The sequence below is a fragment of the Eucyclogobius newberryi genome, unplaced genomic scaffold (assembly GCF_026437365.1).
Source record: "Eucyclogobius newberryi isolate DKJ021-1_F unplaced genomic scaffold, fEucNew1.0.hap1 SCAF_6, whole genome shotgun sequence".
NCBI lineage: Eukaryota > Metazoa > Chordata > Actinopteri > Gobiiformes > Gobiidae > Eucyclogobius > Eucyclogobius newberryi.
The window spans coordinates 30,644,603-30,666,742 of NW_027316278.1; the positions used below are offsets into that span (position 1 = coordinate 30,644,603).

Consider the following 22,140-nt stretch of genomic DNA (forward strand, 5'->3'; position numbering starts at 1 on the left):
AATATCAAACAGAAATTAGCATGCATCATCATCATCATTAGCCACCGCACAAGATGGAGGAGTTTTTACCAAATGCAGAAACGCTCATCAGTTGCTTATTCAGGGCCCGGAATGCTTTGGAAGCAAAAAAACAAACAAAAAACAAAAAAAAGGAAAAAAGCCCCAGTATTTGCATAATTGATGCCGCCTCGGAAATAAGCATTTTCAAAGTCCTGGAACCATAACAAGGCAAAGTATGGCTCAGATCGTCCACGCTCATTTGAAAAAGACTATGAGTGGATATTGCATGTTACGACACAGAGCCACACTGACATCCTTGATTAAATAGTTTATGTTAATGAGCATTGTGTGATTTTGTAAACGGCTGCCATGGGACCGTCCGCCCGGCAGTGCTTTGGGAGGTGATGGACACGTGCCCTTTTATTACAGGGATAAAAATGGAATATGTAGCTAATAACTGAGCCAAGGCTTCAAAGTATTTTCTTTTCTTATGCCTTCAATGTAGGTATTATTCTTCCATTGCCAACATCGTAAAGTTGCATGTAACATTGTAGCTTTGTACCAACACTACGCTTTGGTCCATCACACCGTGCCATATGTCTGTCTGCTGCCATTCAAATATTTGCAGGATGTTAGTTAGTTAGTCTGCAGCGAGCGTCCTGATGAAGTACAACACCAAGACGAGCCTACAACCCGATCTACGAGCCCTTCACGTGCCCCGATGTTCCTTTCAAGAGGTAAAAAGTGGACAAACCCCCAAAACAACGCCGCTGAGGATCCGTGCGAACTTTCCCAAAGAATTCCGCGCAGTGACAATGTTTTTTTTAAGTCGCTCCTCTCCTTTCGCCCTTGGTGCTTCACGCTGCTGTTTAACCTGAAACCTGCTGGAGGAGCATGCAGTATCGCAGCAGGGCTCAGGTCTGCCTTGCCAGATTAGAGATATTCCATACCACTGGGATTATTTGCTCCGCTCTAAACATACAGCACTACACAATGAGGTGAGCGGGCTGTGGTTCCTGGGCATCCCGGTGCTTCGCAATCGCCCTTGAGCATGGCGTGTTTAAAAAGTTTTGTGTTAGTGCACCTTTATAATCTCCTCCTCAACCATGTACTAACTATGTTATTCTTTATATGGAAAGAGTTTCATGCTTTTAAGAGGAAGTGCAGTCAATTTTCATTTTCGATTCCTTTTTCAAGAGTTGTTTAGGGCATTTGTCAGAGCTAAATTGTGAAAAAAAAATAGATAATTTTGATGATAGTCATAGTTTGTAACATTAGAATCGGAATTACAACTGTGCACAAACACAAATCCTACCGTAACTGTTATCTGGGAGTCAGAACTGAATGATTTCAACAAAAAGAAAAGAAAAAAAACGTTCCTACTGCGGCTCCCTTGCAGTGCATAAAAGGAAATGTAATAATAAATTGACCTATAAGCGGCTGAAATGTCAAACGTCACAGTGCTTGTTGTCATGTCCGTGGCTCCGTTGTCATGGCGTCTGTTGTTTGGCTGCCTTCTTAAACTGCAGCTCGGAGCTATTTTTCTTTTCAGTTCAGGCTTATTTGGATACGTTTAGTGTTTCTTGGTTTCTGGGGCAGTGTTACTCTGAGAAGACAAGTCTCTGAGGCTCATTTTACAACAGGCTTTGGACTTTCAGTGGTTGGACACATGCACAAGTTGATCCTAATAATGTGTTTTATACAGGCAAAGGAAACAAATACCTGCAAAGTCTTTTTGTTTTTTTTCAAATGAAGAAGAAGAAGAATTTCTCTAAGCCTTTGGTTCAAGCTTAGGTTTGGTTGTGAGAGATTGGTTGATTGGTCACGTGAAGTTTGTCAAGTGAATGAGGGTTTTGCTCTGCTCCTCGGTGCAGCGCAGAGCATGACTCCTGCTGCCAAAGTCCAGCTCCTCCACACACACATAAAACACACTTATTCTCTAAACTGTCAGAGCATAAAGTCTGTGTTGAATGATGAAACGAGCCACAGCTCCAGACGCGCGCCCCCTCGGTGGTGTTTGGACCTTCTGCACTAATCCTACAAATCATTGCATCATTTCAATTCATGTTTCATATTAGGGGAAAGGATTCAATTATTTTTTGTTTGTTTGTGTGTTTGTTTGTTTGTTTATTTGTACTTGGTCGTGACAGTGAATGTGAATGAGCAAACATGGAATACCAGCAATGGACATAATTCCATCTGTATTCACTCTCACGAAACACAAAACACATCTGCAAAACTTAACAGTGTCTTTCATGACAAGCTCCTGGGTAAACATTTCTATGCAAGGGCATCAAGATTCTTGACATTTTTCATGTATTTTCTAAAATAATAATGTTCTTCAGAAAGAACAAATGTCACTATTGAACATTTACAATCTGGGACTGATTGTCCAAGTAATTTCTTAAAAAGGACAACAAAAAAAAACATATAATAATCATATTTCCAGTGCATTTATTGAGTAAGAGCCAACATCTGTGCACTCTCATGTAGTGCTCACTCTCACATGTTGTTTTTACCATACTTTTATACATTTCAAACTCTATTTTGAAGTAGAGAAAAAATCTTGATACTCTATACAACAACAACAATCATTTTAAACGTTATGATTTAGATCCATTCCAGACCATTCTAAACCTATTCAGGAAAGGTCCAATGATGCCCTTTTTATGTGATGGTTATATCACAATGATTCGTTTTTAGATCACTTGATACGCCCGAACTACACAACAGCCGGCGCTCCAAACAGCATGCGTCGCTCCCACTCAGCCTTACCTTGCTGCACGAATGAGCCGTACACAAACCACATGGAATTGTAGAGCGTGGTGGAGGACACGCCTCCCATGGGCAGGCGTGGCGGGTTGAGCCAGTTGAGCAGGTAGACCAGGAGGCCCACCAGGAGCACGGTGCCGGCGATGCACGCCCACAGCGACAGGTCGAAGGGCGCCAGGCAGGCAAACATGTCCACGGTGCGCTCGGCCTTCCGCAGCAGAACGCCCACGGAGTAGTCCATGTAGCGGGTGGTGAAGTCGACCACGCTCTCTCGCTCCGGGGTGATGGTGAGGGCGGAGAGACCCACGTCGGCGCGCTGCGAGGGGCAAAGGGAGAGGAGTGTGAGGGCCACGGACAACGAGGTGATGGTGGACGTACAGGAGAGTCTGCTGGAGATGCAGAAACTACAGTACGTTTACCCACACGCTGTATTTCAAACAAGCAGTGGGACAAATAGTTGTGGGGACAGAAGAGTACACTTTAAAACATAGTAAATTACATGTATATATTATTAAGTGTTTTTTCAATAGGTTGCATTTACGTGAAATCAGAACATTCTAGGACGCAGTCAGATTTCAGATTTGTTGACTTGGTTTACGGTTCATATCTCTGTAATTATTGAGTCTATCCGTGTGAAACAAAAACAGCCACAAAGGTCAAAGTCATCTCCGCCAGTACAAATTAACAAATATATATAATTTCGCGATTGCCCCGGACACTGGGTCATCGTTCAACTCCAAAGACGTGATTGTTGGTTGGTTGAAAGGACTCGCCGTAACATGAATATGAAATACAGTAAGTTTGTGAAGAGATAATGATAAGGTTCATCGTTTTGTAGATTTACTGTTTTTGAAGGCAATATCCAAAATAGAAATCCACATAGAGTCACACGGGCCCTTTCAGTTGAGCGTTTGCACATCAACCGAAGAGTAGCCGGTCCAGTAAGCGAAGCGACTTTTCATATCAGGGCAGTTTGAAAATGTGATTATTAAAATGAGATAGCAATGTATTTCTTACACAAATAATTCAACAGGATTAAGTCTTTTCTGTGCCTTTACTCTGCAAAATCAAGTGCATTTGGGTTGAGTCCAACATCAAGTGCACTCTCTCTCCCCTCGTGCTTCCTTCCAGCTTAATCCTTAATCTAAATTATATTGCTGACATCTGTTGATAGGTTTACATATTTTCTTTGTGTCTGGGTGGCTTTTTCCATCCCCTAACGACCCATCAACCCGAAACATGCACGACAGACCTATTCCTCCCGTTAAGGTCCTGACCAAGACTAGCTCAAGATCCGGAGATGGGTCCCCGGGCTCCTGACAAAATGCCCTAGCAGCATTTTACGGGTTGATCAAATGCAGAGAATGGATTTCCCGAATAACATATACCGTATATTCATGCCACACAAGGTCTTACAGTACAGAGAGAACAGCAGTGTGCGCTAGAGCTACGGCCGCCTCACTACAGCGCCCGTCCCCAGCGGTGTCCCATCCAAGTCCTAACCAGGCCACACCCTGTTTAGCTTCTGAGTTCAGAGGAGATCGGGTTTTGTCATGGTGAGACGCCCTGGTGTAAATTCTGTTCAGTCATTTTCTGGAGAAGAACAAAGACAGAAAGAAAGAAAGAAAGAAAGAAAGAACGAAAGAGGGATGAGGTTGGAGTTCTAACACAGGAGAAGTTTATTTCCATCAGAGACATGAACCCTAAGACATTGCGATTGTGTATCCCAGTCGGATCCAGTCCAGCCTGGAAGGAGAAATGTACCTCTGATAACCAAGGCAACAAGAGCTGAGCTGGTTTTCTTCAACACCAGGTCAAGTCCATGTTTAGCTCTGGGTTTAGTCCTAATCCAATTTTTTTATGTCACGCAAGTTCGAATATTGACTAATAAACGCGGCGCACCCGATTGCTTTCCATCGCTGTCTGGAATCCATAACATAAGTTCCTACTCTTGGTCTCAGTTAACTTCCTGGCACGGTAAAGTGAAGTTTTGTTGAAAGCATACTGCGTGCGCGCCAGACTCGCACCTTCGCTCTAATTACAGAGCCAGCCGACGGAGACCACGGGGAGCTAGCTGCTAATGACGCCGCGCCGACAATGTTGCTGATGAGACCTGCAAGGACTCCAAAGCAAAATGACACTTTACGATCTGCTGCTCCAATCAGTTTAATCAGTACAAATCAAGCGTTGGAGTGACACCGAATGAAAGAAAGAATGGGTTATTAAAGACGATATTATTGCTGACGGTTGAAAGCATAAGTCGCTGCTGAGGAATGGAGTGCTCAACATCTGCGCGAATTAATAAGCAATTCATTGTACGACCGTCAGCAGCTTTCACCGCCACCGCTCTATGCATTGTCGAAGATCGTGGAAATGTACGAGCGCTTTTGCTTTGTGGGGTAATACGTATAAGATGACAAAAATGCTATTGTAAGAGATGTCAGAGCCCTTGTGTCCTTAAGCAAGACACTTCATATGTTATATTTATGTATAGGTATGTGATTGGAGGAGCTGATGGCGTTATGAATATTACGTAGAATGACACATTTAGAATGACAAGTTGTAATGGTCACATTTCATAATAACTACAAAAATGATATAAAGAATTTTTCATTAATAATGAACAAATGCTACTTAAGGAAGGACTAAAATAATAACATTTTTACCATATTATATAGATATAACGTTTATTCAGATATTTTGAATAATTAAATTCCCCCCAAAAATAACCAATAGATAAAATGTATGAGCAAATTCTTATTTATTTCAATGAAGAGAATAGTACTTCTAATAAAGTGGGAACAAGTAAACACTTAGTCGCCCCCTTTTACAACAGTATAAGAATAATCATGCTTCTGCCATACTCTATTCTAATTTGGTAAATCCATTTGCTCTTCAAAACCTCATTTAACAAAATAAAGAGTTTTTTTGTCTCAGTGCGTAATAATTTGGCACCACTCCACAAACGGAAACATTATTATTCCTTACACATTATTTGTGCAGTCTGGCAGCCAATCAAGTCCTTGAGTTTTAACATTTTTGGAGTAATAAAAAGCTGGTTGTAGCATCTTTGTGAGTCCGGTTAAGTATGTTTTTTTTGCTCCCCTGCAAAACCCTGGTTATCTTATTTTAACATGTTTTTTTTGTGAGTAGACTGCCTTATTGAAAAAATGAAATCAAACATATAATAGGGTATTACTTAGTTACTTAGTTCTGCTTTAATACCCAAACTCATAACCCAAACCTAAGTAACTAAATCTGGATAGTTCTTAACTGACTGTTCATAGTGAATTGAGTCTTTTTTCATGCTTTATTTAGGTGTAGTTTTCACAAACAGGTTCCTATATTTTTGTATGCAAGGTTCATACAGAAGGTTTATAAATGCAAATGCTTGTTTTCCACATTTGCAAAATATTGAATGTATTAGAGCTGTAATCAGGCCAACAGGACCAAAGCCCGGCAGAATTAGACCCGGCCCCACAAGGTTTTTAACGGCCTAAACCCTTTTACAGCCCAATGCCCAGCCAAGGCCCGCGTAAAATGATACAAATGATGCCCGACCCAGCTCGAACGTTCAGGGTCTAGAAATACTTTGAAATAAACCATTGTTTTCTTCTGTTTTTCATGTCTCAACTTTAAAACGGTTTTGACTGTACGCTGTGGGAAATTATTATAAGTGAGAACAAAAAATAATTCCCTGATTTCTGGAGCTCTCAGATAATTGGAACGTCACATAAACAGTTTCATCTGATGTGAATAAGACCGCAAGACAAGGACAATTACACAAAAAGGGCAAAAACTAATTGAAAAAGTTACTTTAAAACATATTGCACTTTGTCTTCTAAATACCAAACTCTAAAATTTCACTCTAAAAACCAAACAAATCTGATCATATTAACGGGTTGTCTGATTTTCCTAGTTATCTGAAGTACCCAGTGTCCAACGGTGATACGTTGATGGTTAACTTCACCGGTGTGAATGGTAAGTCACACAAAGCATTTCCAATCCATTCATGCGACGACAGATCTCGCACATACGCTCAAAAGAACGAGTGACTGGGTAAAAGACCAGGGCCAAGCATGGTGGGTGTTTTTGAGCTAAGTGCGGGGACAATGATGGCTCATTAAAATGTTTTCCCCAGTGCCGGTGCGAACAGCTGCATGCACCTGCTCGAGTCATAAAGATAATGGAAGATGTTTGTGTGAACGAGTGGCCCTTTGAAAAGCACACGCCTGTGACTGAGGGCGCGCTGAAAACACGGTCATAATGCCATTTGGTTCGGAGGGATATGGCGCTAACGAGTGGGTGATTTTACGGGCCAATGCTAAGCCCCAGCACACCAGCGAAAGCAATAATCAACGCGGCTTTAACGAAATTTACAGGGAATGATTTTTGAAAATCCAATAAATGCAAATAAAGCACCAAAATACATTTTAAAATATGATGCACAAAATGAAAAGCAAAAAATTAATAATAAATAGGACCTAGGATGATTTACTGTGTCTTTTTTTTTGTAGTTTGTTTGATTACTGATCTTTTTTTTTCATGATTATTCTTTTAATTTACTGTTTTGTATTGTTTTGTCTTTGGGTTTTATCAAAAGCGAAATATTAACAAAATGTATTACTAAAATGATTATGTTATATTATTATGTCATATTTATTATTATTATTATCATTATTATAGAATGTTTTTTAGTTTACAATTTTAAATCATTCATAAAAACAGAAGTCAAAAAGACCTGAACACACTATGTGCCTCTCAATAGTACAAAATAAAAGAGGACATCTAAATCCCTCTGAAAAATTAAATGGCTAATTTTATGGCTGACTGAGGAGACAAATTGTTTATATGTGCAGAAATTGGGAGCGATACGGCATTAGGAAGTCATTGCAGTAGTCGCAGCAGGGTGTTAGTTGGTCAAGGCAGAACGGATGTGAATCTGCATATTGTTTATCACTGAGAAAATGTACATCTTCAAACATTATCAGCCAATTACGTTTTTTCCTGTTTCCCTCTATGCATTATGTGGGTAATTTATGTATATCTGTATGTATTCATATTTCAATTACATTAATTTTTGTAACGCCCGAAATCACAACAGCCGCTGCCTCAACAGTAATGTATACTAATGTAATACTGTATGTTGTATCGCTGTGTGGACAAAGGCGACCAAATATCAAGTGAAGTAAATCATGATTACGTGGTTTAAAATTAAGATATCAGCAAATTAAGGTTAGTTAAGAAGTATTTCTGTAAGGTTAGGATCAGTCTCCAGGATATACATGTGTATATAAATGTTAGAGCGCCCCCTGCAGCTGCCCCAGTGTGCACTAGATTCAGCTCTATTTTCACTATTTTCCTTGTAATGACTTTTCTTTCCTTACATAAGTCGTTAGTTAGTCTGTGTGTTGGGGCAACTGGAGTGTCCTAAAACTCCAATCCCCATTAGCGAACAAGCTAGCACAGCCGTAGCAACAACAGTTTCCATTTTACCGTATAGAGTGAATTTGAGCAAAACAATAGCTCTATGGAGAACAATGTGGCAAAAAAAAAGGCAAAGAAACACATTTTATCCGTTAAGCTGCCCATATTTCTGCCCCTCATTGTGAATGTTTGTATTTCCAGCATAACCTCCACATGCGGTGTTCTTTTCGGTCACCTGTGGTAACCATACCCACAATGTGTGTGCAAATGTGGCATGGTAATAATCATCTGACATATTATTTATTCATAATTATCATCATCAAATCGTGAATTCTGATTTGATGGAGAAAACAAACATGTCCGGGGCTCGTCGCTGTACACATAAATCTGCACTGCCCCGGCACAGTTCACTCTTTGTGAGTCGCGGTGTTGGGAGAATACAAATGTTGAACGCACTGTAAAGCAACACAAGGTCAGGGAGTGCAGGGAGTGCAGGGAGAGCAGGGGAAACACAACAAAAATACAACAATAAAGAAGTCAGTACATAAGGGCCTCTGTAAGGTGATTATGACCTATAGGAAGGGCAAAAAAGGGTTCATTCACCTTAAAATAATGTGTTTGTATGGAAACAATGATTTATTTCTACCTGGGAATGGTTGGGTTAAGTGTCTTGTGCCTCCTGCTGGGAACAAAGAGGACTGAAGCATTTTACAGTGGAAAATGTGCAGCATGGATATTGACAATATGGAACAAAGAGCTAAAGCCAAGAGTGTTTTCAGGTGACTTACTTAAACACACGTGGATGAAACGGAAAAATCCTCAAGGTATGTTTTTATTAAAGGGGATATATTATGCCAAATCAACTTTTAATTGCTTTTAACCACGTTACAATTGTTTTCTCTTCTCATTTGTCCACTCAAAGTTGTATTTGGAGTGATTCATGCAGTCATTTATATTTCAATAAACATGCCGTTATTCAGAAAATCCCTGTTTCCCTCTACCCCCAGACACGCCCACTGCTGTGTATTTACTTTGTGCTCCAATTATTTAAATGTGTTTCTTAATCGGTGAGACAAGTAGGAGTCAGCAGCGTAATGGAGCAGGCGGAAATCAGAGCTACAGTTTTCGTCCTCAGATGGTGGGAAAGGGCGTCTGTAACTATGGGAGATTCACTGTTTTTTTAAAGAAATATCCAAAATTGAAATCTACAAATGTGAAACTTAGTCATGTAAATCTTGTGTATTTATAACTGACGACAATCATGTTTTGTTGTTTCTGTCTTGGTGTTGAAGAATTACACCACTTTCTGATGCTACTGAGAAAACAAGATTTAACTCTTGTTTATTTATGCTGACAGAGAAGACGTTGAACTTTGTGCCAATGTTTGTTTCATTTGGATAGACCCAGTAATGATAGAGATATGAACCATAAATCTGACACTTAAACAGAAAATTCTGCCATCAACCAGCTCAGTTTGAACATATTGACATTCTAGAAAATGGTGATGTCCCGTGAGTGCAAACTATGGGATTATTAAGATGATTTTGTTTTGTTTTTGATACTAAGCCACAGCGTTGTGCTCCCTTTAGTTCAAATAGATCAGCAATCAATATAAACGGGACAGAGAAGCTTTACTTTCCCTGATTTCCATGGGATAAGAATAAAGAAAGAAGTGGCTTAAATGTATTAGGTGAATTGACGTTAAGCAAACTGTTTCTGTGGAAATATTTCAAAAATTTTGAGACTTTTGAAACAAGATAGGAGAAAAAAAACTTTAAAAAATACATATCAAAAGAAAAAACGAGGATAGGATGGATAGGAACACGTTGCAGAAATGGGTACTGCTATACAAAAATAATTAAAAAGACAAGCTGTCCTTAAATAAGTTGTATCAGATGTTTTTTCATGTCTTAAAAACATGAAAAAAAAAACGGTTAGTTCATTATAAACTGTTTGCAGCCGTCCAAAGTTATTGCTCAGTCACCTAAATCCTTACGAGCATCCTAAGTATTCACCGATACGAGTTTTTAAACGCTTTCCACAACTTCCGGTGCCAAATTTACCGCTACAGTAAAGCTAACAACTAGCATGCTAACGGCACGCTTCCGGTTTCGCTGCGACAAAACAGATTTTACTTTAATGCATGAAAATAAATCTTCCCAATCAGCTGACGGATGCGCCTTGTGCAACGAAAGTGAGAAATATGCTGAGCGTGACGTCACTTCCGGGGTATCAACCGTGTCGCGTTCTCACCTTGAAAACCAGTTCCCCCATCAGCCCGTTCCAGTGGCCGTCCGACTGCAGGCTGCCGTACTTGTGGTCCGGAGCCACGTAGATCTCATACTTGAACCCCAAATAGTTGGCCAGGGCATCGAGGACGTCAATGGAGTAGCCTTGATACTTCTTCGGCTTTCCCAGCACATTCTCCGACACCATCACGAACGGCTCCTCCTACAGGGGAAACAATGATACATCACTCAGCGTCTGGAACCCAGTGAGCCGCCAATCAATGCGCCATTTCATTTATGCATGAACTCAGCCAATTATCAAAGTGCCCCCAACCGTTTGGAAATATTACACTTTGGGAAGAGTCAAAAAATGAACGGGGGAGGTTGTATAATGCGAGAAAAAATACACACACACACACACACAAAAAAATCAAAAAAACTGACTGACTGAAGCGGTTTTGACAATTTAGTGTTAATTTTATAATAGTAATGTGCCTTACAAGCTTGACAAACATACCAAAGTCATAATTGAGACGTTTTTTTGAAGATATTTTTTTTGTGAATAGTGAAAATATTGTTTATCTATATATTTTTTAAAATGCTTCAAAGGAGCATAAATAGTATAAAGCGATATTTTCTGTACTATTAATCAAAACAAAGTCACTTTATTTATCTGTGAGGGACTTCATTTGCAGACAGTTCAGACCACATATTTTCACACATCACATCATAATAGAACAGTGAAAGAGACAAATTAAAACTGAATCATAATGACTCCATTAACGTTAAAGGTTCTGGAGCAGTGGCCTTACTCCTCCATCATCCCTGTACGTTCTCCTCTCTAACACAGAGAATGCGTCACTGCTCCGAACGGCGGGTGAAAATATGATTTGTCACAGCTCAGACATGTGATCTGTCACCGTCTGTAAACATGTCCTTGTTTTCTGGCAAAGCAGCTCCACATCCTTTATTCATTTAGCTTCCAGTTCCCTCCACAACGTGTCCTCTAGCTGTCCTGCTGGCTCCTTCAAAGGTCTTATTTATTATTAACGAGGGATTTTGGAACTTCCCTGAACACGTTCTGGTATTTCGGCATTGTTTTTTCCTGCTCGATTATTCACAGTACGGAAGGGCGCAACGGAATAAGCAGAGTCTCTTTCACTTACGGAGTTATTTGGTCCTTTATTTGTGTTTTGTACAGACAAGGTGAAATGTTACGATTACAGCACATACTCAATACAAAATGCAGCCTTAAGCCTTGAAAATGTCCCGTGGGCCTCTGCGGTAAAGGAAATTCTGGACACACCCCTGCAAGTCTCAGAACGTTGAAGGTAAATGGCCCGTTAAAAATATGTTAACAATAAAGTTTTGTGAGCAGAATAGAGTGAATGAGTAAAAACACACATTTAAAACTGTTTTGATTGTGCGCCGCGGATGAGCGCTGGAGATGGCCGACTTTGTTGCCGTCGATGTTACAATGCCGGAGAAAGGGCAGTCCCCCGTCGAGGGCAAATGACACTCCTCCGGCTGACATTTAAGACAATTCATTAAAGCTCGCTGTATTTCCACGACTACCTCCGCCCCAGCGCAACAAACATCAACACGATCCATACTTTCACCAGGGAGGAAACGGATTCCAATGGTGTCTGTTTGGCGTTAGCGCGGTATTCGTTTCCCGATGTGTGCCGTATTGTGGCGGGGACTTGGTCTGGAGGTCCATCTGCCGTTGTTCTGTCATCGTGGTCATATTTCAAACGGATAAAGACACTCAGCCAATATGGTTGCCTGACCAGCCATTCCCAACACGTTTTGACAGACTATTTTACAAAACCTGAGGGTCTGGGATCCAACACAGTCGCTCCAATTTCCAAAGGGAGCTGATTGACAGGCGGATTAACCAATCAGACAAACGCATTGTCCGTTCGTGTCTAAACAAACATGGTGGAAAAGAATAAAAATAACATAGACTGAGAAACGTTGCCGACTTCTGCTGAGTCAACAAGCGACGCACTAAACTCTGTCAATCTGAGGTAAATTAAGTTATATATTTTGTTCTGAATGTTCCGAAAATATTTGAGAGACGTCTTCCGCATTTGAGAGACACATGACACAAATTAGCGGCGGTGGTTGGACCGGTAAATGCTGGAGAGTTTTTTTGACGCCCTCCCAATGACCCTTACGCATTCAAACAGAATGTGGGCGGGGCTGGCGGGTCAGGCAACCAATATGGCGGTGTATGATGTAGCTCCCTGTGACTGCAATAAAACAATTCATTTCAGAGTCAGCAGAAATGTCTTTAATAATATTTCACACTTTCGATATAGCGGCGTTCCGATACACATTAAATATTCTATAAGGGTAACGCTTTATAACAAGTTTCCTCAGGAAATCATTTATAAGGCGTTAATAAGCATTAGTTATATGTTTATAAGCAATTAGACACTAGCATTTGTAGATACTTATAATACCTCATAAATGTTTGTAAGAGCACTCATAAGTTGCTAAATAAAGAGTTAAGAGATAAATGCTAGTAATGCCTAGTGCTTATTATTGCATTATAAATAGTTTACTGTGAAACCTTATTTTGAAGTGTTACCGCTGCATATTTGTTGTGTCCTGTGGCAAGACACTTTACCCCTTGCGTATGTGGTTGGTGGGGGTAGGAAAAGTGGTAGCCGCAATTAGCCTCTGGGCAGCCGGGCTTATCACGACCACATAAAACTTTGTAAACATTCATGGAAAAAGTTTTGAAAGTGCTGTACCTGATTTTTACTGTCCTCAAATTTTAAACCGTTGTGCAGCGGTTTAAAGTTATTTTAATTTTCCTAGCGCGTTCCTAAAATCCTAAAAATCATTCAACGCGTTTTTTTTTCATCATGTCAAAACCAAGCCCCCAACAGCCAAGATCCGGTTAGCGTACCATGTGATCGTACTGACCAATCAGAGAGAGTTACTAGAGCAGCACAGAGCACAGTGTGAGATAAAGCGAAATATTAAACTACTGGTTTTAAGAAAACTGAAGGATTTTGAACCGGAAAAAAGTAAATCTATTTCTTGTCATGGCTCAATAGTTTAGAGTTATTATTCAGTGTTTTGTGGTTTATCGCAAATACAATATAAAACCATAAAAAATGTCTAGTTAGTAAACTTTTTCACTGTCAATGGAAATAATTCTGGTCCTTGATAAGTACATGGAATGTTTGATTTAAAATGTATTTCTTAAATTACGGATTTTTAATCATATCATTCTACAACATGTCAAATGTATTCAGATGACATGTTTATCTACGTGCAAAACATGCTAAAGTCATGATTAAGTCCGTATTTAGGTTTCTTGTCTGTGTATTACAGATAACAACACTGATGGACACGAAACGTAACATCGATTAGTTTATACCTGGCAAAACATTCCATTTCCATAGCATTTATTACGTGATTTAGTTTTTCAGGCAGAAACATTTCAAGACATCACTTCTGAGTAATAGATCCACGGCCCTCAGATCCGTGGTGGTCATTAGTTCCATGATTTGTTCAGTTATTAAACTCATAGATTCATATTTTTACGTCTGTAGTTCAGTCGTGGCATTTGGGCTCATCCACGGCATCTCGGCCCGTTCACTTCACCTACACGCGCTCTGATTGGTCTAGACGGTCACGACCTGGGCTAGAGCGGCGCGCTAGAGCGTAGCCGAAGCTAACAGCTTAAAATGCGTTTTAAAGACAATTGAACAATCTTAAAATTAAAAAAGTCAATGACCCATAAATAAGTAAGAATTGCTGCCATATCGACTTTTTTGAAAGCTCTACGTGCCCTGTCAGCCGAACACGAGCAGTTTTTTGTTACATTGCGCTCTAAGGAAAAAAAGCTTTCTGGACGCACGATGCAGTACCAACGGAGTGGCCACTGGGGTAGTCTGCGACATGCGGTAGCCATACCCTATCCAGATATTATAATAGATCCATGGTCAAAACTAACAAGCATGCCAACAGTCCACTTCCTGGTTCTCGGACGTCAAAATGCTTGATAATGTCGTGCATACAGCACACAGCGGTTTCATTTTGACCATAACGGCTGATTTTACAATATATCATCTGTACAACATGGACACAAAATTGGGAACAACCACTTTAATAGTACATCCCTTTGCCTGTTAGTTATGTTTAATAAGTAATAAAAACACTCCTGATACTGGTGTAGGAATCGACTCTCCGTGCTCAACCATCACAGCGCCAATCCTGCACGCCGACTTCACTTCGACCGACTTTTCCGTCTCCTCCGTCGCTTGCTTTTAGCCTCCACCCCTCACTCACAGTTTTCCCCTCACTTTAATAAATCCCTACTGATGAGCGTTTCAGGCCAGTATGTCCCGCAGATTTATGAGCGAGCCCAGTGCGTTATTGAGCGGATGCAAGGCTGCGTATTAAGCACACATCGAGAGGACACGCGCGCGACTCGTGGGCCTCGCCGTCCATTAGCTACGGCGCCTTCTAATCCGCGCTAGCCGTTGCCGTTCAATAAGCCATTAGGCAGCGACTGGACATGCATGCCAAGTCGCTCCCTAACCAGAAGGATCTATCAATCAAACGTGGCACACACCTAGAGAGATGCCCGCTGCCTCTCCGGAGAGTAAGTAAGTAGGTAATTAAAATAAAATACAAATAAATTAAATTAAAAATGATAATAATAAATAAATAAATAAATGCATAAATAAATACATAAATAAATAATATTGGGGGGGTAAAAATGTGTTTCAGTGCATATTCATCATTCATCATCAAGTGTTCCGTTGTGACCTGACGCTATCAAAAATGTTATAATGAGTCCAGTTAAAGTAAAAATTCCCTTTTATTTATTTTAAAAAAACAAAATAATATATTTGCCTCGTACTGGAAGTTGCACTGAGCCCTGCCTTCCCGCATAATCTTTCCTCTGGTTGTATTTGTTAACATCTGCTGCCGACCTCCAGAGAAAATAAGTTCTACGCAGACTAAAAGGTCATTTTCAGCCTTCCCAGGGAATCAGTGTAGTCTCGACTTCTCGACTGGAAGTGCCATTACAATGAAAGCGCCAATCCGTGGCAAAAAGAGGCAAATACGAGCGGGCGGAATACGGTGAATATTAGGAAAATGATTCAGGCGATTCATAACGCGTCAAGGGGTTCAGAAAGGCTTTGAGGTTCCCATGCTAAACGGACTGCCATGTTATTACAGTGTTGACCTGTATTTGCTCTGCCCCACCTGTCTGAATGCGGGTATGTGTATTCTTATTAGAATCGATAAAGCTCCTCCATCTTTTTAAAGTCCAGCTTGACGCCTTCGGATCATATCAGGCGTTCCAATTTATTTAGCTGTGAATCTTATCATCATCAGCGCTTGTAATCATTTAAGTTAGACATGATTTAGCGTAGGCATGACAAGCCTGCGCTTCTGCCTACACATTAGTTGACCAGTTGACCAAAATAATAAAATACTTTCATGGAGATATTGTTATTTTATGGCATTAAACGTCTATCTTGCATTTGGTCAATTACAGGTGTTATTGCTCAAAAGATCCCCTCCGCAGCACTGACATGACCTGGCGACGTCACCTGCTTGTTTCCATGGAGATAGAGTCAAATATGGTGGAATATTGCGGGTTGAATAATAACATTTCCGCGGAGAGAAGCAGGTAGCGTTCAGCCACACACTTTACAATACATGGAAATACTGTGAGCGACGATATGGGAAAGAAAAAGGTTGAACTTCCTCTTGACACATTGAAGTTTTCCATCCACAATTTCAATTTTGCCTTTATGTTTTGCCAATAATAATCTCCGTCATTGCACAGTGATTGCTTTCCAGTGGAATAGAGGCTAGAGGGACACACATGCACAAGCGCACAAGCCTAACCGTGACATGCCAGACGGCCAAACCCGAGAATCGTGTGTGCGACCGAGCGCAGACGGTGAGGGCAGTGGGAGAAACACAAACGAGTGAATAAATATGAGCTTGAGAGGTTTAAAACCTACTGGGTTGTGGCAGATTTGAGTAACCTGTGCGCGGACCAGTACTGCAGTGGTTTAAAGCCAATAACAATAATGCATATTATCTGTCCATTAAGGTTTTGCACATGGCAGCAGCGTTGAGGGTTCACAATCAATTCCTTAATGTCTATACTCTTTCCACATATATGCCATAATTTAACTATTTGTATTTATTTGTATTTTTTTGTATTTATATGTATTTATTTGTATTTATATGTATTTATTTGTATTTTTTTGTATTTATATGTATTTATTTGTATTTATTTGTATTTATATGTATTTATTTGTATTTATTTGTATTTATTTGTATTTATTTGTATTTATATGTATTTATTTGTATTTATTTGTATTTATTTGTATTTATATGTATTTATTTGTATTTATATGTATTTATTTGTATTTATATGTATTTATTTGTATTTATATGTATGTATATGTATTTATTTGTATTTATTTGTATTTATATGTATTTATTTGTATTTATTTGTATTTTTTTGTATTTATATGTATTTATTTGTATTATCTACTCCTTCTTGCTATGAAGCGAGAGAGCCCGCTGCACTACTATGGCCTTCGGGTCAGAAAATCTAATCTAAATCTCGGACAATTGACAATGGACGAGTTTGGGAAAAGAGGACACAAATACAAAAAAATATTCATGAATCTTGCACAATGCCCCAGTAAATATAACAACCACCGTTCACAAATATAATTGATAAGGGTCACTTATAATGATGTAAGCACCAATCTGCAGCCTTGTAATGTTTGATTATGCTTGACAATGAGCCTCTTTTTATAACTACACAGAAAGATAAACTCCTTCTCTGGTTTGACTGTCTTCTTCGTGACTTATTGCCCATGAAGGCTCTGACCTTTTGAAGAATAAACTTTTCATTGCCAGCTCCACACACGCCGCCTTTAGCTCTGTGTGGAGGTGAAGCCATGGTTAATTAGTGTTCTTGCTTTTTGTGGCGATTCAACTTCCCTTTGGATTTCTGCTGTCAAAAACTTGTATGGCTTTCAGTGGCAACGGCGATCAATAATCCAGGGCTTTTGACACGCTCAAATGTAGTGTGAGGTGAGAAAAGTAGAAATCTAACAACTTGGTTTTGTTACTTTTCACACCTTCCATTTGTGTGAACCGGGCGCTCAGCATGTGTACAACACTCTTCACCCGCCGTGCACACTCATCATCTCATTATTATCAGAGTGTTGGCGTTAAAAGATTATATGTAAACAACAAACGCTTGTGGTACATTTAATTGAATTAGTTAATTTCAACCTTAATGCACAAACTGTTGAATCACACTTTGGGAGCCACTGACTTATAATATGATATTGATGTATAATGCTTTGAAGAAAAATGTACTCAAAAACTGTTCCCTAATCATAAATCAGCACCTCCAAGTCCGAGGCCATGGTTCTCGACCAGAGACAGTGGCTTGCCCTCTCCGGGTGGTTGAAGAGTCCTTGCCCCAAGTGGAGGAGTTCAAGTATCTCGGGGTCTTGTTCACGAGTGAGGGAAGGATGGAGCGTGAGATCGACAGGCGGATCGGTGCAGCGGCTGCAGTGATGCAGTCGCTGCATCGGACCGTGGCGGTGAAGAAGGAGCTGAGTCGAAAGGCAAAGCTCTCGATTTACCTGTCAATCTACGTTCCTACCCTCACCTATGGTCATGAGCTTTGGGTGATGACCGAAAGATTGCGGATACATGCGGAAATCGAAATCTTTACAAGAAAATATCTAAAAGTTCAGACCATGATCTCATAAATATGCAGCAAGCTGGTTTCAGGATATTTGAAACTGCTCAGAAAAAAGTCTCTAATGGAGTTTGGAATCAACAAGTGGTGGCAGGTGCACAAAGAAGTTAATTTGCCACTTATTTGGCCCAATCAGTTCTGGTGGAATGTGTGTGTGTGTGCGTGCGTGCGTGTGTGTGCGTGTGTACGTGCGTGTGTGCGTGCGTGCGTGTGCGTGCGCGCGCGCGTGTGCAGCGCTGCCAAGGAACACGCACTAGGCTCTCCAACAAACGCCAATTGTTTCCGAGAGCTCTCCAGAATACTGCATTCCCAAACTCCAGTACAATAAAACATGTTCACTACGAGAAAATTGTGAAATCTTCCAACTGTTACTAAAAAATAAAATAACTCTTCTTCTTTTTTATTGCTTTGCCTGGAATAATCAACAGCATTACACTCTAGAATACCGCGGATCTGTTACGTCACGTCATGTCATACAGTGGAACATTCCAGACAGAGCATCAACATCTCCTCCACCAGAAAAGTGTGCCATTACATTTAATTACCCACCTCTACAAGTCTATTAAAAATCTAGTCCCTCTAAAATAACTCATTACCGCCTCGTCGCACATAACGTTTCAGTAACTCCGCGTAAGGTTGAGCACCACACGTGAGGTTCTCCAGCAGCGTATCAATTCCCTTCACGCACTTGAGGATGAGATTGTACCATTACTGGCCCCTGTAGGGGGCCATAAGCACATTATTAGTGTGATTTAGGCATTCATTAGTAGCAGCCGTTTTCAAATCAATGCAAGTCCCTGGAAAATCCATGGCATTGGCTGGAAGTGTAATAGGTGTATGATCTCATCCCTAATTAGCCGATCGATAAATATTTAGCCGCAGCAGCTAAATAGAGTGAATGCGTCCTCGTTTAGATTCATATACAGGGGCTTTTATAATGCTCCACATCACACTCACTGCATTGTATAAACTGCACCACTGGGACCACTGCAGGCGCTCTTATCTTAAACAGAGCTGTTCAGTGTTTCCAGCCTGGATTTTCAGTGGGAGGATTAGCGTTAGCTGCGTTAGCTGCGTTAGCTGCGTTAGCTGCGTCAGCTGCGTTAGCTGCGTCAGCTGCGTTAGCTGCGTCAGCTGCGTTAGCTGCGTCAGCTGCGTTAGCTGCGTCAGCTGCGTTAGCTGCGTCAGCTGCGTTAGCTGCGTTAGCTGCGTTAGCTGCGTTAGCTGCGTTAGCTGCGACAGCGATCAAACATTGCAGAACTAGATCTAAACGTTGCTTTCGATCAACGTTGGAATAATTACATGGAAGAATATTACATACTATATTTGGTTTGGTATTTATGGTTGACATTTAATTTACTGAGGAAAAAACAGGCCTGTCGTGGAGACTAAAAAGCACTGGATCGCGCGCGAGCAACGACATGTGGTCTAGTGGTCAAGGGTGTCGTGAGTTCGATTCCCGACTCTGAGCATTCACTGCATGTCCTCCCTTCTCTCACCCCCCTTTCACGCTCACCTGTCCAGTCCGATAAAGCCTACGGGCCAAAAATCCTTAAAAACAAATGAGATAACATTACCACATGCTGAAGGGTTTAGCGCGTGCTGCCAGGTGGCCGAGTGGTCAGAACACCAGCACATATGTGACTCGCCACCCGAAAAACCTATTATTTAAACCTATTATTATTATTATGCCAGCGAGATCAAATAAAACCTTCGAAAATGTTCTGAATGTCTTTTCTGCACGTCACCCCCTTACACCGCCCTACACTGCACTGTTAAATAAAGCCTATGAGCAAAAAAGTGTTTAAAATGTTTTATAAAAAAGACAAAAACCTTTATTAACATGGTGACAAGCAAGCGACATACATTTCTTAAATCTAATATTGTGCTTGACAAAATGTAGCGTTAACGATGTAATGGTTACGACAAATCCAACTCAAACAAGTAAACTTTAGAACATTGGTCTGAACGTTAGGTATGGGCTCTTATTACTTATTACAACTACATTTGTTTCAGCAGTAAGTAAACGTCAGTATCAGTTTCAGGGTTTGTGTGAGAACACTACACGTGTTACTCCAGGAAGGGTCTGTTATGTCATGGGTTTCATCTTCCTGTTTTAGGCTACATTATGAGGACTTTTCACCTTACAAAACATAGTATAGTTTGCTTTAAATAGCTATTTGTTATAGTGACAATTCTAAAGTTTCATAAAGTGTCATCATTCTGAAGCCCATGGATAAATACATTAGCACTAAAGGGACATTTTAGGAACGCTTTCGATCATGTAATAAAGTAGTAGCTTGTATTATTCACTGTATACAATATGCAGCTTGCAGGTTGTAAAAAAAAAACTTTTTTCCCCTTTTAGTTATATAATAAATCATAGTAGGCATAGCACTCTTTCCTCACAGCAAGACGGTTCCTAGTTTGATTCCTGGACTTTGTGGGTGTTGCAGCGTGGAGTTTGCATATTCTCTCTATGTCTGGCTATCCCGGACCAAGATTTGTTATTCTGACTTGTATTTCTATTGTACATTGATATTTTTATGTTTTTGCTAATAAATGCTTAAATATGGTGACTTAAGGCTTCTAAAAAAAGAGTACAATATTTACGAATAAAGCATATTGTTCATAAAAGTCAGAAATTGTGAAATGCTTTTTGACATTTTGATTATTACAGGCTTTTTGCACGCGTATATTGATTGTTTCATCATTTAAAGTGTCTAAAGTCATTATAGAGACAGAAAACAGATATATCAGAGTGCGAAAGCCCACGGCAACTGAGGACAATCTGTTCAAAGGTTCTTTAAGAAGCTCGACACCATGTGGATCCTACACACACGCACGCACACACACACACACACACGCACGCACGCACACACACACACACACACACACACACACACGGGAAAATGCCCTCCAAACATCCACACAAAGGAGAACATGTCTGTGTACGGCAGCAGCCTGGGCATTTCACACAGTTTTCAATCTATTCTTGTCTTTGGGCATCAGTCATCTGGGGTAACGCGTGTGACAAATGCGCTTACATCAGAGGAACAGCAGGTTTGGACCTATAGGGGGCGCCACATTGAAAAATACAGACCTTGTAAAAGCCCCAAAACTTATTATGTATTCATGATTCATTAGTAGTCTTTGGTCAGCATATTTCAACATTAATTTGGTTTGAAATATATTTGAAATTCTTAAATGTTGAATAGAAACAATAATTTGACTAAGTTGACTGCTTGTCTCAGTTATGAAATTTCATACTTTGCAAAAATGAAGGCAAACCATACATCTCTTTGGAGATAATCAGATAGCAAAACCACTTCAATGTTTCACAGTGTATAGTCAATAAACCTTTAAATTAACACAACTTTAAGTGCATTACAAATACTCATTGGCTTTTAGTTCTAAATCCGTACAACAATGTTAAGTGACAATTAACTGCACTTGACATTTAATTTTAAAAAGAAAACAGTGCTCTGAAGCGCAATGGAAAACCAGAATGCCGATACCACTGAGTTAGAAGGCCCAGCAGAGGATGTACTTCCTGCAGCGGCTGAGGAAAGCCAGGCTGACAGCGGAGATGATGGTGCAGTTCTACACGGCCATCATTGAGTCCATCCTCACCTCCATCACCGTGTGGTACACTGGAGCCACAGCCAGGGACAAACAGAGACTACAGCGCATTGTCAGCTGCAGACTTCCATCTCTAAGGGACCTGTATGTCTCCAGAGCTCTGGGACGAGCAGGTCGGATCAGAGCCGACCTGTCTCACCTTAGACATGGACTATTTGCGCCACTCCCCTCAGGCAGGAGGCCACTCCCCTCAGGCAGGAGGCCACTCCCCTCAGGCAGGAGGCCACTCCCCTCAGGCAGGAGGCCACTCCCCTCAGGCAGGAGGCCACTCCCCTCAGGTAGGAGGCC

At 40.6% G+C, this 22,140-nt stretch overlaps 1 protein-coding gene across 4 annotated transcripts in view; it reads right to left on the reverse strand.

The window, feature by feature from the left end:
- The window catches only part of grid2 (glutamate receptor, ionotropic, delta 2), a 788,159-nt gene that overhangs the window by 245,564 nt on the left and 520,455 nt on the right, over positions 1-22,140 (reverse strand). For all 4 annotated transcript variants that reach the window (XM_072433310.1, XM_072433308.1, XM_072433309.1 and 1 more), the window contains exons 10-11: positions 10,453-10,650; positions 2,776-3,088 (exon numbers count right to left, since the gene is read on the reverse strand). In XM_072433310.1, the coding sequence (XP_072289411.1) occupies positions 2,776-3,088; positions 10,453-10,650 (511 nt within the window). The remainder of the gene's footprint in view (positions 1-2,775; positions 3,089-10,452; positions 10,651-22,140) is intronic.